At 37.9% G+C, this 19,137-nt stretch overlaps 2 protein-coding genes and 1 long non-coding RNA gene across 3 annotated transcripts; 1 reads left to right on the forward strand and 2 right to left on the reverse strand.

Annotated features, from left to right (window-relative positions):
• The first annotated feature begins 1,957 nt into the window (after positions 1-1,957).
• On the forward strand, positions 1,958-8,553 carry LOC139721318 (cilia- and flagella-associated protein 161-like). Its single transcript, XM_071632639.1, has 7 exons — positions 1,958-2,066; positions 2,953-3,042; positions 3,866-4,107; positions 5,497-5,581; positions 6,326-6,490; positions 6,829-6,902; positions 8,118-8,553. The coding sequence occupies exons 1-7, from the start codon at positions 1,995-1,997 to the stop codon at positions 8,269-8,271; spliced, it is 882 nt and encodes a 293-aa protein (XP_071488740.1). The 5' UTR covers positions 1,958-1,994; the 3' UTR covers positions 8,272-8,553.
• A 3,997-nt stretch (positions 8,554-12,550) lies between these two features.
• LOC139721319 (uncharacterized) lies at positions 12,551-16,432 on the reverse strand. Its single transcript, XR_011710225.1, has 3 exons — positions 16,358-16,432; positions 13,844-14,006; positions 12,551-12,672 (listed from the first exon to the last, which is right to left on the reverse strand). It is a non-coding gene; the product is annotated as an uncharacterized lncRNA (long non-coding RNA).
• A 527-nt stretch (positions 16,433-16,959) lies between these two features.
• LOC139721253 (FAST kinase domain-containing protein 5, mitochondrial-like) lies at positions 16,960-18,378 on the reverse strand. The gene has a single exon (XM_071632575.1). The coding sequence runs from the start codon at positions 18,376-18,378 to the stop codon at positions 16,960-16,962; it is 1,419 nt and encodes a 472-aa protein (XP_071488676.1).
• Positions 18,379-19,137: the final 759 nt, after the last annotated feature.

Below are 19,137 nucleotides of genomic sequence, written 5' to 3' on the forward strand. Positions count from 1 at the left end.
GTTGATGAGTCTGTAGTCGAGTAGCTCAAGCGTGTCTTTCTCACAGTCATCTGCGCCTTTCCTTCTCCTCGCCCTTCTTTCTCCCTTTTTGATCTCTCCTCTGCCTCCCTATCTTTCTCAGTGACTTCTCTCTTGTTTGTTTTAATTCCGTCATAAACATACATACAGATATAAAAGACATCATAATATAAGGTTCAAGAAAAATGCTACATGCATAAAATGATGAAACATACAACATATATACATAGCAAATAAATAGTGATAGGACACATCATCGATATACGAAAAAGAATATAGAATGTACTATAGAAAAAGATCAGCTGCACTTTTCTGGTGCCGCTAGTCTTCCACATATAGGGACCAGTTATAAAGAGATGAGATATATCCCCCCAAAAAAGTAGAAGAATATTAACACACAAAATTATAATAGTCTCATGATATTGTTTTATATCGCAATATTCCACGATCTCATTTAGGCAATATAAACTTTCTGGTGGAGAGTAAATATATTCTTCTGTATCCAATTAAAGCAAATAGGTGGATTTACATAATTGAGATTAACCTAATTCAGAAAGGGACAGTTTAAAATCATTCAGCGACGTGCAGTCAAGGACAGCATGCGGAAGGCTATTATATAGTTTGACTCCTCTGTAGAAAAATGAACGTTTGCAAAAGTTTTTCCGAGGTTTTTGAAGGCTGAGGCTGCGGTTGGGTTCTGGGGAATGGAACATATTTTCGTGTAGGTAAGAAGGTGTTAAATTATTCAAGATCTTGAGAATCATCACTCCGATATGAAATTTTTGACGGAATTTTTGACGGGATCTCTCTCAGAGTTTCGATTTGAAAACTCATTTCTTCACGCGGCTTTTCCTACCAATCTGATACTGGTATGGAGGGATCGGGGGAGGGATAGGAGTGGGCCTATATACGTGGGAAAAAGAATCAGCCTAAAAGGGTTCAATCAAAGTATCTATTCTGAAATTTATAATAAATGTTGGAACTACGCACCTAGGGTCTTTATACACATATTTTGTTTCCTTATACTCTGTTCGAGTTTACAAACTTTGCATTGGTTTGATAATGTATATCAGTGGAGGAGCCATTTTGTATTTATGACTTTTAAACAGGAACATGCTTGTTCTTTTGCATCCTGAAATCCCTCAATTCACCATTGACAATGTTAAAGGGAAAGTTCATTCTTATATTACACTGCTTTGTATGAAAATAGGCGAGTCAGAAAAGTAGATCCACGAAAATTATGGGAAAATCAGACACATAAAAAGTTACAATTTCATTGATTTTATAATATGGAAATAAACAAATTACATGAAATAGAATTAAAAGATTAATTTCTCTAATATTTTGGAACGGACAGAACTTATCCGCTGAGGAGGACATGCAAAAATATACCGAGAACAGGTCTGAAGATTTTTATTATTATTTTTTTTTTTTTGGGGGGGGGAGGGTATAGGGGGAGACGATTGGCTATTATTTTTTTTTTTTTTTCAATTTAGATGAATGGAAAGCTGGTCAACACCTACACACACTGAATTGCCAGTAATTTGTCTTACTCTCTAAACGTTAATATATCGACTCGCATTTTTAATGCTTGTAGGTGAATGCCGTAAATCTATCCAAGGAGTTTACTTGTAGTACAGAAGCTTCAGTACTACTAATATATAAAATGCAGCTCTAATTCTGACGACGGATGCATGTGGCCGATCAAACTCATGGCGAAAGCTCTCGATTAGTCTGCGCATGCGCGTCGTCGCTTTAACCTTCACACACATGCACAGCATACACACACACGTACACACACACACACACATAATCATGCTCATGGATATCATGCACGCACTCGTTGACACACACAGCAGGTTGTTGCTAGGGGAAATAGTTTACAGGCAAGGCAAGGCGGAGAGAGATAGACCCGTCGACACTGCGGAAAATAATTGTACAATATTTAGTAAAGAAAGTAAAAATATCCAAACATCATGAGTGGAGTACGATCATACAATCCATCAGTTCGCGTGGGAAACTGGAATGAAGAAACGTGTCTCGAAGAGGTAAGAAACTAGGGTGTTTTTATAAATCAAATATGTGAATGGTTCAGCGTAAATTTCATCGGGTCTCTGCTAACCTGCACCCCGGTGGAGACGGCACAACGGCGAGCTCATGTACCGACACAATCACACTGGTGCAGCAGCGAACTATTTATCTACGTGACGAACTAGAGTCTAGATCTAGGGTTCTATAGCTTCATGTAATAAATGTAAGTTTGTCAATGAAAGCGAGTGTCTCAGCGGGCCGTGACTACTGCAGTTTCTACTTCTTGCTGTAGCCACATTTTTAAAGGTAGAATGAGTGCTTTAAGTCTTAACCTATTACAAGAGTCTCTCTCATAATAACTACTATGAGAGAGACTAACTAGTCTCAACGTTAACCTCGGCCTCGGGGCGCTCCTTGACCTTGTACACAGTTTATACTGGTTCGCGTTCGGGCTGTGTTTCGAAGTTAATTCAACGTTAGACATCTAACACGTTTAAAAGGCTAGCAGAAGACGACTTTGTGACAATTACATTTAAATATAGTCTACCCTGTTGGCTGTAGGCTAAGTAGACAGAAAGATCTGTCTGTCCGGAGGAGTCTTATTTTCATTGATGTTATCACTCTCCTCCGTAGAGGGGATCCGAGAAGCCAGATGCAGTCTCAGCGGAACATATCCCCGACGACCAGATACAGATGATCTTTCGGTCAATAAGCTAACAGACTCGATTCCTCTTGAAGTTCTAGTACGAGTAGTGACAAGTCTCGATGATGATCATCATCATCATTGGGCTGTATCATACTATTAGGTTTCTAACAATTTATACACAGTTGTACTTCACTTGTATTATAGTTGTAAGTTATATTCAGTGAACTTGACATGCTGCTGACTTCTCATTTCTTCAGGACATGGTAAAAGACTTCATTGACCGACAGGAGAAGGGCGAGTTACTGATTCAGAAGGCCTCTCGTCTTAGAAGTACCATCTTGAAACAGGTAAGGTCTGCCACCATGCTCATAATAATTTCATCATTTTTTCCAAAAAAAAGACTAGATGACTCAAGATTAGGAATTTTGTTCTGTATGTTAACTCAGTTGTCTGGATGCTTGAAACCATTTACTTTTTAATTGCATGAAATTGAGATTTTTTTAGTATATGACAAAAAGAAATGTACCTCTGTACCAAGTGCAAGTGGTAATGTAGTGTCTAGTTGCTAACATAATTCATTTTTGAGAAGGCTAGATCCTCCATTATCATCCACACATCTTGTTTTTTGTTTTGTTCAAAGTAAAAGATGAAAATGAATGTTAATGCTTATGGAAATTTTTCAGTGTTGTAGGAAGAAAAAAAAAATTTTCTGTTTAGAAAACACAACAGAATGTGGTTAGCATTCCAGTGATTATTAATCATAGCAAAAGAAAACAACATGAGAATATTCTAACACGGCATCCTATAGATCTACTGTAAGAAAAACAAAGTTTTAGTGGATGAGTATGTGCAGAAACCTAGTAACCAGTGAAAACAAATCTATTTAGTTTTGGCTTGTGAGGATATCTACATGAAATTGTCTAAAAGATTATTTTCTTTTGTATCAGTGGTAAGAAAAGTTTGTTTTTATTTTGCACTTAAAAATGCTGGTGTAATGTAACTTGTCCTGAGATAAGGTGTTAACTCATAGTCACTAGCTTAGTACATCACTGACAGTCTCATGTAGCAGTCAATGAGCAATTGAATATTCTCTTTATCTATTGACCTTTTTCCCCCTTATAACGAAGGGCAATTCTATTGTGGTTGTGTCTTTTTTTTGTCCCTCTCCAGACCGAGTTGTCCGTGACTGTTGATGGCTTCGTTCACTTTGGTGACCAAGTTGTGATCATGAATGAGGCCGCTGCAGACCAGGTTCGCACTCAGCCTGGTGTGGAACCACGCCAGACCAATGCTCTCTCTGTCAACATGTCTGAATCCAAAATGCACGAGGCCATGAAATTTGAAGGAACGTGCACAGCTTCATCCAGCAAGAGCACTGCCCCATGTGTCAGGAACACATTTGTCATTATGCCGTGAGTATACTATTAGTTCAGCAGCTCTGTGTGGTAGGGGTACATATTTAGGTTACCTGTGCCTATTTTCCAACAAGCACACTTGCTGACTATCCTCAATTTCACAAAATTGCATGGTTATAATGGGTAGAGAGTGTTCATTTCTCTTTCATTGGAAAAGTGTCAGTAAAGGAGTATGACAGGACTCATTTATGTTTGCAAAAATGTAATGATGGAAAATAATGTCAGGACTAGTCAGATGGATGCATAGTAATACCTCTACAGTACATATATGAATTGTGGTAATTTAAACAGGACCTCCAGACTAAGAAGACTTTGCTTTTCTACAGTATTCTTGCTTTAAATTCCCAAGCCAGTGAACTGATAGCAAAACCATGATTTTGTAAAGAGAAAACCACGATTTGTAAAGAGAAAACCAATGCATGATTGACTGCTGTTACAGAATTTATCCAGTATCATAAATTTCCTGTGTGACTTTCATCTGTGCGTTTCCATGATATGCGTACATCCAATGCATACTGCTTCTACATTATTGGGTCCACTGAACTGATACTGCAGAAGGAGCTTTCGCTTCAGAGTACGTGTAGAAGCGCTGCAAGACAGAGTTGAAGCTGCCATGCTGGTACTACGTACTGTGTCATCTCTTAGTACTTTTGGACCAAAAAGAGAGGCAAACCATGTTCAAAAAAGAAAAAAAAAAAAGGTGTTTAGGCCTGATCTCCTTGTTTAAGACAGTCGGTCATTTTGACAAACCATGTAAATGGTTGGTTTTGATGATGACTGAACAATTATGGCAGTTCTGACAAAAAGACATCTAATATAATATCTTGCACTACTACCAGTATGCAACCTTAAGATGTGACACAGTGATGAACGAAGTTCAAAGTCAGAATTCCTAAATGAGCTTTGAAACATATATGAATTTCCATATCTTTTAACTGATAATTGCACACCTCATTATTTTGTTTCCAGATACACATATTAGTAATGTAAAATCAGTACTCCTAGATTTATTAATGAGTCACATACTTTCAGCGACACAGGAAATCTCAAGCAGCACAGAATGAACAGATACAGTCGGCTCGGCAAAATGTTTACACAAATGTTATCCTTTTGGGAAATCACTAGGAATTTTTGTGATGAAAAATGCCTTAACATGTTAATTAGTGGTGTATCTGTATAAAAACATAGTCACTGCCTGGTGGTACCCATAAGAAAGTCTGAGTTTGTACATTCATCTCCAGAACATGTAAATAATACTTTTTCTGTTGGTTCGTGTGCTGGATTAATGAGGTTTAGAGAAGCAATACAATAAACTTTCTTGCAGCACGATTACAGTGCATGAATTGGAAAAGCATTATGTGCATTTGATCTGACTTACTTCACCAGAGCAAAAGAGGGCATCACACCTGGAACACCACTGACATACGGTCAACACTTCAGACTTTGCACGCTGCCAGGTGTGGGAGGAAATGTAAGTATCAGTGTATTTTGTCAAAAAAGTAGTATCCCTGGTCATGATTTCAGAGTTAACAGTTTTTCACAGCTTGTTTGTATTCCTTCTTATGGCAGAACAGGTAGTTGGTTAAGAAATCAGTTCAGTATCACAACACATGGACGAGTGTTAATGATAAACATGAGGAGAAACTGTATATAGGATTCTGAATTATTCATTATGTACAAATCAAATCTTACTATTCAGGCCATAATACCTTGAGCATGAATATCAAGAGAAAAATGAACAATGATTTCCTATCTTAAAACATGGATTGTAAAAGAGTAGTTGATCATGATATGCATGAAACAATCTTATACAAAAGTTTCTTCTCCTGCCCTTAACTTTTAGTAAATTTATCTTCTGATAGAACTGTTAATCTGTATCATATATATTTCTTTTCGCTCATCCAAGCCAAAGGCCCAAGTGAGTTTTTTGTGATATATATTGTATCAGATATTTCATAGAGAAGACATATAAAACTTTGCAGTAACTCTTCTGATTGCTTACCCAGATATACACTGGAGCTTTTTTGAATTTGTGTGCCATCTCCAAAGTTAATTTTGCCCTGTATATTTTTTTTTCTCTCAGACATATATAGTGTACAGAAAAAAGAAATAAGATAAGTTCATGGTAGATGCAACTGTATGCTACAATAATTTGCTGGTGACTCGTACATTGCACATTTTCCATTTTTTCATCAATGCTGAAATTTGTCAACAGCTTGTCATGCAGTCTGATCGAGTGTCCTTCCACTCATCGGCTGAGAAATCTCGCAAGCAGCTCCTCTCCTTTGTGGATGAGGTCCAGTCACCGTACCTGACAGAGTGGCGCATCCTTTGCTTCAATCCTCAGCTCAGAATGGAATCAGAGGGGCTACCTGTTCCAGTAAGTTTAGAACTCGAAAAAGATTTTTTTTTTTTTGGGGGGGGGGGGGGTAGGGGGTGGGAAGAAGAACACCCACTGACTGTTAGCAGACTTAGATGAATGATGATAAACAATGATTTCTACTTAGATTGCTAATACTGTTTGTTAAATGCCTAACATGGTACTTTCTGGGCACTTAATTAAGCTGTCTGGTCATGAAACCATAAAGTTTCAACAACACTGGTACATGTAATTATCCATTATTTTTTGACATCCTAGACTTAATTCAAGAAGATGATATCAAAAACACAAACATTCCCACATATCTATTTATGATATTTGTTTTTCTGCATCAATAGGCAAATCAGAGGATTGTATTCAACCACTGCAAGACAAATGAAGATCTTTGTGTACTCAGCAATATGACTGTCAGGTAAGTCAGTGATGTTACTTATGTACTTTATAACATCTCCTAATCTATACATGTATATTAGAGCCAGTCTACCAGGTTCTACCAATTTTCTACCTTTTTTATCAAGTACATTGTACACTGTTGTACTACAAATTAAATCAGTAGGGCCTAAATCACAGCTGTATGAACAAGAAAGTCCAGAAGTGTTTGTTTATGCTAAAACCTGTGTTTTCCGTATCATATTTCTACTTACGGAGGGTGAGGACTCACAATTTTTCTGCCTAATATCTTCAGAAATATAAACCAAGAAGTTATCGTAGGTCCAAGCTATAACATGACCAAAACTCTAGAGATATTACGTCAGAGCAGCTTTGCTATTCTTCTCCATTTCCATATGTTCCTGTTTAGTCATTTACAAAGAGACTGAGATAATATTAAGCATTCATGTCTGTTACTTCACTGGAATTTTTTCAAGGTTTGATTTAGATGCACACATACCTCACTCCCCAGAGATGTGAAAAGTTGTGGATTTCCTTGTCAATTTGAAATAAGCTGTACATCTCACTGAAAACAAACAAACAAATAATCTGCTGCTGGCATGTACTGTAGCATGAAAGGTCAATGTTAAGATGTCTCTGTGCTTGAGGCAGTCAAATGTGGTACATCCTCCAGTGTGTGAAAATAAGGATTTCTGTCCGTAGTATCTGGCGATTGTACACAATGGATTACATTCCTCACAACACCTCATTAGTGTGCATCCCAATGAATAAAATGTGTACTTAAGGGGATGAGCAATGAAAAGACTTCTTCCCTCCAATCCAATAAAACTGAGGAAGACACGAGACCACTTCTCCCAAATCTTGGACTCTCACTCTGAAAGACAAAGAATTGTACAGCTTGTTGAAGTCTAGGCAGAAGAGCACTTTGTGTATGATAGACTGCATTGGCATTATGAAAGTGGGTTTGACAACAAATGTCGTACAGTGTAATTTTCATTAGCAAAATAAATGGCCTGTCCAAAGCTGCATAGAAATCATGACAGCATTGTTGGAATAATATCTTGATTTTTGCTTGTTGAAACCAGATCTGAATCCCATGGGATTCATGGGATTCAACCCAAATATGGTTGGCTGCAGTTAAGGAATAACCATGATCTTGTTCATAGGTCAATAGGTGTATTGTCCTAGCTTCAATCTGATTGCCTCTCTCACACACCATAAATTCACCCATACACAGGACACCATTTGGCAGGGAATATGAAGTGGTGGCCTGCACTGATTTGGATTCCCATCGAGCAGAGAAGGATGTTAACCACTGGCTGATCAAGACTGGTGAACCCGCCCGAGCTACACAACTGGCTCAGACATTACCTGTGGGTGGCCAGCAGTGAGATGTTACTTACTGTGTATCACACCAGTCTCGTGTATTCCAACTGTTGAAAACAGAATTTACCAGCAGTAGAATTTGAAATGACAATTCCATGCCTGTTATGTTCTGGAGACGTTCGTAGGGCCGAGTCAGGGTAATATTCACAATTGATTCAATCTTCTATAACTTGCACAAACATTCTATTCAGAGAGAGAGAAAAAAAAAAATTGCTGGCTTATCACTCAGTACTTGAACATGTTCCACATGCAAGTGTAGTAAGGAGTGAAAGGAAGGGGCTAGACGTGAAGCAAAAATTAAACATTTTCATCCAACTTTATTGATTCGTGTCTTGCAGTCCTTTGTATTGCACATTTCTCACATGTAAAACCAAGATATAAAATGCAAATTAGAGTCACAATCCCTGTTTCAGTGCTCATTTCTCTTATTTTTTTTTTCTTCAATTTTGACTGACTTAGCCCTTGTGAAGTTACATGACATGATATCTTATAATTTTTTCATTTAAGTTGCAGGAAGATGGAAAATCACAGCGTACAAGAAATTTAGAAGTATGTGGGGAGTACATTATTCATATTTTTCTATAATACTGTACAGTGTACTGGTGGGTTGCTTCCTCTTCATGTTGATAGCCATTCTTTTGAGCTATGTCTTGTGAGATATGTGATGAAGCATACAGTATTTCTGTGTTGTATGCACTAAATGTAAATCTACATTCTGAAACAATCTTTGCAGGAGAAAAAATGTTCCACACGGCACTACACCCATGAATGTTGAATACATTGTATTCATATTCAGATTACCATGCAATGACTCAATTGCACACTAGTATCTGTTTTGCATGATCTCATGCTCTTCCCTATACACCAGTTGAGAAATGTAAGAGTACTGTAAAAGTGGACATTTTTGTGGTGTGGAATTTTTCACCCATTTCACATGACCAAAAACTAGCAAGGGAATAAAAGCATGTACGTGTAAATATTTTTGCTTGTTACATGTACCACCATATAATGTCTATATTCCGTGAAATTTAAAACATGTGAAAGTCATCTTAACTCGGAAGAGTGCAAACAATTGCTCACACGAAAATATCCACTTATACAGTACATAGTTATTTGCTCCTGTTGTGGCATTTATACATTGTCACGATTTTTGTGTCCAGAGTTCTTGCGTAACAGGAGCTACATGATTAAGGTTACATGGTAAGATTCTGTATGAAGATTTATGGTCTAAGCTGCAAGGTAGTGTTACTTCTTCAGGAAACCATGTGCTGAGCATTTGCACATAATGCTTTATTCCATGATAAAAGGTAGAAGTGCTTTCAATCTTAGCTCACAACAGCAGGGGAAATACTGTAAAAGCTGTTATTTTAGTGAGGGTTTAATTTTCGTGAATTTTGCTTATCACAGTTGGACCATGAATTTAACAGGCGAAAATGTCACCATGCGCTAGGGCAAGAGTGCATTTACAGTAGCCTCGGTGTCAATTCACAAAAAGAACATCTCACGAAAATGTCTATGACTTCCTCACTGGCGAAAATGGCTGTACATGAAAATAACAGCTTTAACAGTACTCCCCTCTACTCGGTTGACATGTGAAATCTAGTTTTCTGTTCCATAAACTAACCATCAACTGAATTACCTTCCTTTGTTGCCTGGCACAAAAATTGAAATCCTCCCGAAAAGAATGGGTTTACAAGGCATTGTTCAAAGATTAATTTATACATTGTACAACATAGTGAGACTGATTCATACATATTTGATTGTGTTTTGTTGTTTTACAATATTCATATAGAGACATCTATTGAAAAAAAATTGTAATTGTGTAGGTGCAAGAATTTCATTTCTCCGGCAAAAACACACTTCTCTGTGTCACACTTTCCTTCTTGTATACATGTATATGATGTAAATAGAAAGATGCTGCTGAAATAGCAGTACTGAACATTTGTGTAAAGTACAATGTTATTTACCAATAAAGTATACATTGTCGATGAAAAAGAGACAATTTTTATGTGTTCTGATTAATATAAAGTGAACTTTCAATTTAAAAAAATCTAGATATCAAATTTCTTTACATACATCTAACAAAGTCTTACCCTAACCACAATCTGTATCCTCACTAAGGCAAATTATGCATACATGTAAAGATTCCAGCCCAGTACATTCAACAAATGGATTTGTCATTCAGTGATCAGAGAAAAAAAGCTTTTGCAAGTGATGAATACTTTATTCACAAACACAATCCATCATGTGACTTTTAGTAATACTGGCTAGGTAGAGACAAGTTGTTGCAAAACCACCCCATGACATCCCAAAGTAAACCCTAAAACAGATCTATTCCTCCCTTCTACATGATGTGGGCCCATATAATAATGCCAATTCTGACTACATTCAATACAAATGTACCACATATTTTAAAAATGATGGTAAACTGTGCAACTTTGACCACCGACTTTCACTGAGTCAACATCAAAGCAGACAGAGGATAAAATTGTGTCCTACCTTTGTACCAAGTTTGAATTTCATACATTTCATCACATTTCACAAATCATTGCCAGTGATGGTAGATTTAGGCTGGCATAAATTGATCCCCGAAAGCTTGGCCTATGACTTTCTATCCCCAAAAGACCAACAGTTTTCTCTCTTTTTGGAGATACAGACATCCATCGAATTTTACCAAGACACCATCAGATATTCTTGGTAATAATTCATGTGAGCTTGACCTCTAACCCAATCTTATTTGTACCAAATAAGATTAACTTTTTTTTTTTTATTATACTACTGATCCCTTGTCATATCCCTGAAATAGATTTTGGCTGGTGAAAATGATCATGTGCAAAAGGTGACAGAGGTGTGTGTAATCTGATCCAGGGCACATAGAACAGGGAGACTCTGCCGAGTATCATTTTAACATGTTCTGATCAGTAATCTTGATCCAGTATAAACTCAAGTGATCATAGTTTACACGAGATTTTTTTTTTTTAAATGCTTGTGAAGCTTGCTTGTGGGAAAGCACAATTTTTTTTCCCCATCAAGACCAGAGAAAGTGTGTTGAAGAGTACTGCCTTGCTTTCTAGATAACAATTACATTGGCACGAAGTAGCATGAAGGCACACCAAGATCTCAGACTTCCAACATAAAATAAACACAAATTAGTCTCTTCCTGCCATTTGACAGCAGTAGTTGAGTTGCTGCAAAGTTCCACTGATATGAAAACCATCCTTCCAAGGAATCCAGTGTGCAGTGCTACCTGTTAAAGATTTTGCTGGTGAGGTAGCTGATCCTGTCTGCTCTGCTTTTTTTCCTCATGGGATACCACTCGTAGAAAGGGAGCTGTCACACAAGCAGAAAAAGGTAACTATGGAATTAGTATTCTACATAATTATAGACATATCCTTTTCACAATTATCACATGTATACATAACACACATCATAATCACTGTGGGAAATTTGTTACATAGAAAGATCACCAGTCTTCTTGATTTTCTCTTCAAAAGTATCAGTTACAGTGCACTCCCATTATAACAAAGTTCTAAGGACCAACAGTTTTCGTTCGTTATATCGGTATTTCGCTTTAACAGAATAACTAAACAATAACAAAACAGAGAGGATAATGTTGCGACCTGAATTTTTATTCCGTTGTGGCCGGAATTTCGTTATAACTGTTCAATATGATGGGAGAGCACTGTATTACTACAGCAAAATTGTTACATCCATTTAAATCACTACAAGGGACAGTAGGTATGCCAAGGAGCTACTACACAGACAGTAGTATCTCCTTGGGTATGCCAAATATTATAATATTACATGTATAGTGTAATTGTACATAGGTGCAAAATACACAAATATGGGGGATATCTATAAGAAACATATTCTTGCCTTATCGAAGCTCAAGGTATCATTAAGGTATCACACCACAGTATTCCATTGTGAAACAAAAGCTACCCCACCGCCTACAATGTACATCACCCTAACACAAAAAACAGAGATCAATGTATATATCAAAATTTGATGCAACTACAGAATGTAGCAGTGATTTCAACTTAAGAACCACACTTTAATAAAGGCAAAGGTGTATCCTACACAACAGAATGTGTCCCTGTGATTGGCTTTTAATGGACAAAGAGCTGGTGTGACTGCAACTTGGCAAAACTAACAACAAATGTGCCTATACAAAAAAAAAGAAAGAAAAGGCAAGGCTATTTATCACCTCACCTCAATGATTTCATAGCCAGATATTTTCAGCTGCCTCCTCTTCATAACATGAGCTCCAAACAGTTCCCTGGTGTCCCTCTTATAGTGGGTGGGCCTGCCTACCAACACGGCCAATCTTCTCTCAGATTCCTCAGTTGCAGCATTGCTTAGCATATCAACTGGCTGTCCTTCCCTGTCAAGCCGTATCTCAATGTCTGAAATGAAGAGAAAATGTAAACATACCCGACCACAAAGTAAACCTCAACAGAAGAACCCTGCAAGCTATGACAAGTGAAAGGAAAATGAAAAACTAAACATCAGAATGAAAGTGATTACATTTCTGGAATACGCAAACATAACGAATAAGAAAATATCCATTCTATTTACTTAGTTCAGTCTGATCTCTCCTATCTGGCCTCCCTTTATCCAGATCTCTCTATTATCCGGATGCGATCTCATCGTGATTTTTTTTTCTTCAATCTAATAATTATGGGAAACAGGGAGATTTCAAACTCAAACAAAATTCCTACACAAACTCACATGAATTACATATTATTTCCAACATAATCAACATACATTCACATCAAATTTCATCTAAATTACATTCAGACATTCATCACCCCCAAATCATCGCCAGAACATGGGCAGAAAACTTTTCATTAAATCATTGCACAGTACAGGATATTGTTAATGCAAACTATCAGAGAAATCTGAACACAGACCAGCTGAGGAGGAGGTGACATGTTCACATGATGCATGTACACGTACAAAAACCATTAGGTAGGCAGCTGAGTGTATTAGATATTGTGTCTCCCATACCTGGCCAAATCCCTTATCTGGATGAGCACCAGTCCCGACATGTCCAGATAGGAGAGGTCAGACTGTATGTGAACTTTGTTGACACATTTTCCAAGTGTCATTAATTCCTTCTGTATTTAAGCTTCCTATCCAAGACAAACTTTTGTCTTGTTTTACCTTTGCCCATAGTTTAATAGCAGCATCACTATGGGGCTTAGACCTGGGCTTGTACTCACTATCTTTTTCTAATTAAGTGAAATGATTCACCCCAAATGGTGTGTGTATAATATTTTTTCTCATCTATTTCCTTACTCTTCGGATAATCATCAGCTGAAATCCCAAAGTTCATAATGTCCATAAAGATATTTATGCCCCCCTTTATCAATTTACAGTCTAATGAATTTTCTGTTTTTCAATTTTCTTCTAAATTCTTTTAATGTGAGACTCGCAAATTAAACTCAAGAAAGAAAGAAAATTTCATATGCATGAATCAAATGACAAGCAATCTTTGATAAGAGTAATCATTGCTTCTAACACAAAATACATTATTCTGACACTCTGTCCAGTTTTGTTGGGTTTAATGCATACCAACAGGTGTCCTGATGTGGTCTAGGATAGGGTGAACCAGTAGGTACTGATGCCCTCCTAATAACTCAGTCAGTAGCTGGATGATCTCCCGGTACTCCTGGTTCTGATTCGAGATGACTTTGGTAGATCCATGTGGTACAAAACTAGCATACTCAGCATCAGTCTAGAAAAATGTACCAGTACATTTTTTAATTATTGTTACAATGTCTCACATCTCATTAATACAGTCACTGAGAGTGAACATATTTCACCTTTGTACAGTTCAGTCTACACAAAACATGTATTACCATGACACTGCCAAATACATGTACCAAACTTTTCTTTGAAATGAATTACCAAGCAGTTGGTTTTATCCATTCTTTTTGATTTCAATAGTATCAAAACAGGATGACCCATTCAATAAAATGAATAATTCCATAAATGTACAAAGCCAGGAAAATATGGCAAGCTCTGTCAGAAAATTAAAGCACATGAAGACAAGATGACAAGTATGGCACATGCACAAATGACTACTGTATAAGCTGTTATTTTCGTGAGGGTTTAATTTTCGTGAATTTCGCTAATCTCAGTTGGACCGCGAATTTAACAACACACAAAAATGTCACCATACGCTGAGGTAGTAGTGCGCATATGTAGGCCTCTGTGTCAATTCGCAAAAACAACATCTCACGAAAATGCGCGTGACCTCCTCATTCGCGAAAATATCTGTACGCGAAAATAACAGCGTATACAGTACCTAGTAACAGCAAGAAGACTGCAAACAAATGGAAAAACAAAACAATTAGTAATGCTACATCTAACACTACAGTCAAAGAATGTATTATTCAACTAATATCTCATGACTATTGCCAAATATTAGACCAAGAAGTTATGTATGCCACATTTTGCACAGAACTGCATTCAAATGAACTGATAAATGGAGAAAATATTTTTCACAGTCTTTTGACAGCATCATGCTGGAATTGCTAAAAATTTTGCAGTAATCTTTAAACCTTTAATACAACGTATAAAACATGTAGTGACTTTCACTTTTCAGACATGAAAATTGTCCAATCCAATCAAGAACTAGAAATGTCGCTTTGGCGACTGGTATGCCTCCGCCATAATGCATGATCTTCCCAATAGGTCTAGATAGTGCATGTGGAAATGTGTGATTACATTTTCACAAAATTGGCAAAATATTGAAATGACAAGTTTGTCACAAATGTGTTGAATGTTCACCTTCCTTGACCTAGGTTTAATTGGATGAATAGGAGAGCATGTATCTAGGGATTTAAGGACTTTAACTTGACTTTGACCCATTCATACATTTAGGCATTGAGTAATTTTCAAGGTACAGGTGTGGAGAAAAAGTGCAATTTCTGAATTGAATAGTAAATTGTTACCATTTTCATCTGGCCCTTTACCCTAAAATTCATAAGATAATCACTTTCAGGTAGAACATGCATAATATGTACGAAGTTTCAAGATAACTTGAGCCACTTCCGAGATATGGAGGAAAAAGTTAGTTCAGCACTTTCACTTGATCTTTGACCTTTTGACCTTTGATGAAAAAAGAAGAAAAAAAAAAACTTTCCAGAGAATTTCTATTAGGTTACACATGCATACACCAAGTGTAAAAAAAAATAACCCTGCTGGCATTGCATAAATATGAGGGAAATAGTAAAATTTTGAAGTGTTGCACTTGACCTTTGACCCCTGACCTTTGACCTCATGAACCCTACATTCTCTAGATACTGGTAATCACTTCCAGTCAGTATATGTATATACTATGTTCCATGAAGATACCTTGAACAATTTTCCAAGGTATGGAGAAAAAAAGAAGTTTTAATATTTTTACTTGACCTTTTGACCTTTGACCTTTGATCTCATGACCCAAACTTTCACCAGAGAATCTTAATTGGGTAATACATGTATACACTAAGTTTCAAGAAAATATCTTCAGGCATTCAATAGATATGGTGGAAATAGTGAAATCTAATGTATTTGACCCTGACCTTTTGACCTTTGACCTTTGACCTCATGACTCAAACTTTCACCAGAGAATCTCAATTGGATAATACATGTATACACTAAGTTTCAAGAAAATATCTTCAGGCATTCAATAGATATGGTGGAAATAGTGAAATTTTATGTATTTGACCTTGACCTTTTGACCTTTGACCTTGAGCATGTGCACCCAAGAGTTGATAGGCACAACTTCACCCCCTAATACACATACATGCCAAGTTTCATTAGGATACCTCAACAGGTTTTGATAGTTACCTTGTCCACAAAATTCATTACGGACGGACGGAAGGACGGACGGATGGACAACCCGAAAACATAATGCCTCCGGCACCACTTCGTGGCGGAGGCATAAAAATCACTCAGGACCTGAAAACGAATAACACCTTGCATACAGTTTAAATTCTATGACAAATATACATTATGCAAAGATGAATAAAGTTAGTGGCAATGTTTGCAGCAGCACATTCAATGTACAGTGCAAAATACCAGTCAGAACAATCTTACCTTTGGGAGTCTATGGCCTCTGTATTCTGGGCATTCCAATGACACAGAACTATCTAGGCATGATAGATGTTTATAAACATCATAGGGAGCATGACCTGTCAGACAAATCAACAAGAATATATTTTTCTTTTCACAGAGTTTGTTCAAAAGTGTAGCGTTAATGGTTAGAATACAGCTTGAAGTAACGACGAATCTAAATTGGGCTAGCTATTAGTTAACAAGAGGAAGGTGCCCAAGAGGGTATTTTTGAGAGACCGAATCAAAAGTCAATGACAAGCTGAACATTAATCATTTCAAGTCTGTCCATTAGGCCAGACTGGTTAGGTCTGACTAGATGCAACAATGCAAGGCCACTTGAATAAATATTGTGAGCTAATCCTCAACATCTCGTCCACTGGTGAATTTTTGTCGGGGAAACGACACTCACTTCTTCACTTATTTTATTTGAGGTCACCTTACAAGAAGATTCTCAATATATGTAACAAATTGCCTTTCCTACACTGTATGATGCCTTTACTTTACCTCAATGCAACCTCCCTATACTCCCAAATGAACTAGACTGACATTTCCTTTTGAACATATGCATAATTACATGTAGGTTGCTAAATTGTACCTTTATAGTTGAGCAGGTATGCAGGGCTGAAGGCACGATCCAGCAGCTTTTGAGGATATCGTCCAATGAAGGAGAGAGGTACAAGGGTCTTCACAAACATGAAAGCTGTTTCTCTCGTCCACGCCTCCTCCTTCTCAATCCTGGTGATTGCTTCATCAAGGAAATTCTCAAACTGCATGGAATGGAAATTCAGCCTGCAGAACGCCCATATAGTCAGGAAGTAGTCTTTCAGGCTTGCTCGTGAGTGGTTGAAGCACCTTAAGATTTCAGCAAAGAGTGATTCTGGCAAGAGTCGTGCTCGGGCAAACACAGCAGCGATGTGCGGAAGTGCCAGCTGATCCAGATTTGCAATGCAAGGTTCCAGCTTTCTGGCCAATTTGTAGTAGAGATTCTTCTCGAAGTAATAGGACCTGCCAAGAAACCTCATGATTGTTACCACATTGTACTGGTCTAGGTCTGTTTCAAATTGAAGATTCAGGGAAAGAGATGATGCGATGGCAGTAGGGAGGATGCTCCTTGGAGGCAGCCTACCGGACATCTTGATGATGCCATTACAGATGGTGGCAACTTCAGTTAGGGACAGGTTATCAACAATGCGTTCAGCAAGATGCAGAAGTTTCTCCATTACGTCTTGGTTTGGACTTTTGAACTGACCACAAAGGTAGAATGCCTGGACTGTGTGGCAAGGAGAAAGTCTTGTCCAAGATATCCGTACTCTTGCCATCATCTTACCATGAAAAGCCCACGACGTCACTCCACTCTTACAGATCCACCAGTCTGTCACCACAAACAAGGTGTTGATGTCCCATGATGGCATCCGACGCAGACACTCCTTTTCAACGATGGTGTTTTGATGAGGGGTAAGAGGTATGTCATACCAGTGGAATACAAGCAAAGATGTTACAAACTCCTTGGTTGTCATGGCAGCCATAGAGATACAAAGGACATCAGCAAGATTATTAACAGCAGCAAGTTGAACTCTTTCTTGCCTTTTCTCTGCTGGTAGTCGTAGCAGGCGATGCAGACCATTCATGATCTCCTCATGACAAAGTTCCTGTCTTTCCTCACTGCTTTCAAGTTTTTCAAGAAAGTGATCTAAATGTCTATCATCAGCCAATGTATACTGCTCCTGATCAATACTAATGCATGCCACTGATCCTCTTTGATAATCTTCAGACTCTTTCAAGAAAGCCCTCTGCTTCACCTTCGATGCTCTTACAGAATTTGAGACTGTTGTTCCATCTTCACTGTTTTCGAAGTCATCCTCCATTTCACTCAAATCTTCACGCAGTGTATCCCTCTGCCGCTCTGACCTATCCCACTCAATTTCATCTGGTATTTTGTCCTTTCCTCCATAGATGACTTCCAGAGCACTAAATCTCAGAGTTTTTGTTTTTTCACGCACCATTCTATTTCCTGAGCGAGATGAAAAGTCACTAGCACAGGATACCCCTGAGTAGAAAGAATTTCTACTGTTGTAGAACGGTAAAGGTTGTCTCATTAATGTGCTCAAATTAGCCTCAAATGGCAATGAGAGACAGCTGACTGCTGTATATTTCTCTAGACAGCTCTGCTTCACGGACAGCAGCAGGACACGGCAGCATGGCTGACATCTTGAAATCTGCATTGTTAGTCTTTTTTCTCCGCTTGAAAGCTGGATCCACTAGCACACCTGTCATATGAAACAAAACAAGCCTTTAAACAATATCAATATTTCATTAAATACACTTTAATTCTACATGACATACTTCAGGGGCCACAGAACGTTTTTTTTTTTCAGTGGGGGGGGGGGGGGGGGGGGGGGGGGGCTGCACTGCAGGACCAGGGAGGGGGAGGTGTCAAGGTCAAGGGAAGCTAGAAATCTCTAAAAAGCAAGAACTGAGTTATGATATATGTGGTAGGGCACAGGACAGAGAGAAAAATCTGTCTGTCAAGAGGAGGTTTTTATAATTTTATTATGCTTACGCCTACAGCTCTCCTCTGTATAAGGAGGGGATTCTGTGAAGCCAGACAAAGATCGACATAGACTAGTCTCCGCGGAACATATCCCTGACGACAAGATACAGACCGATCTTTCCATCAAGGCACAGGAGAGAGGCAATATACGAAGGGTCCTCATGCAGTAAATTTAGACCACTTATACCACTTACTAGTCACTATGGCAGTA

Source organism: Diadema antillarum, unplaced genomic scaffold (genome assembly GCF_040938485.1).
Source record: "Diadema antillarum isolate AM-2024a unplaced genomic scaffold, OU_Dant_1.0 scf00000141, whole genome shotgun sequence".
NCBI classification, from domain to species: Eukaryota; Metazoa; Echinodermata; class Echinoidea; order Diadematoida; family Diadematidae; genus Diadema; species Diadema antillarum.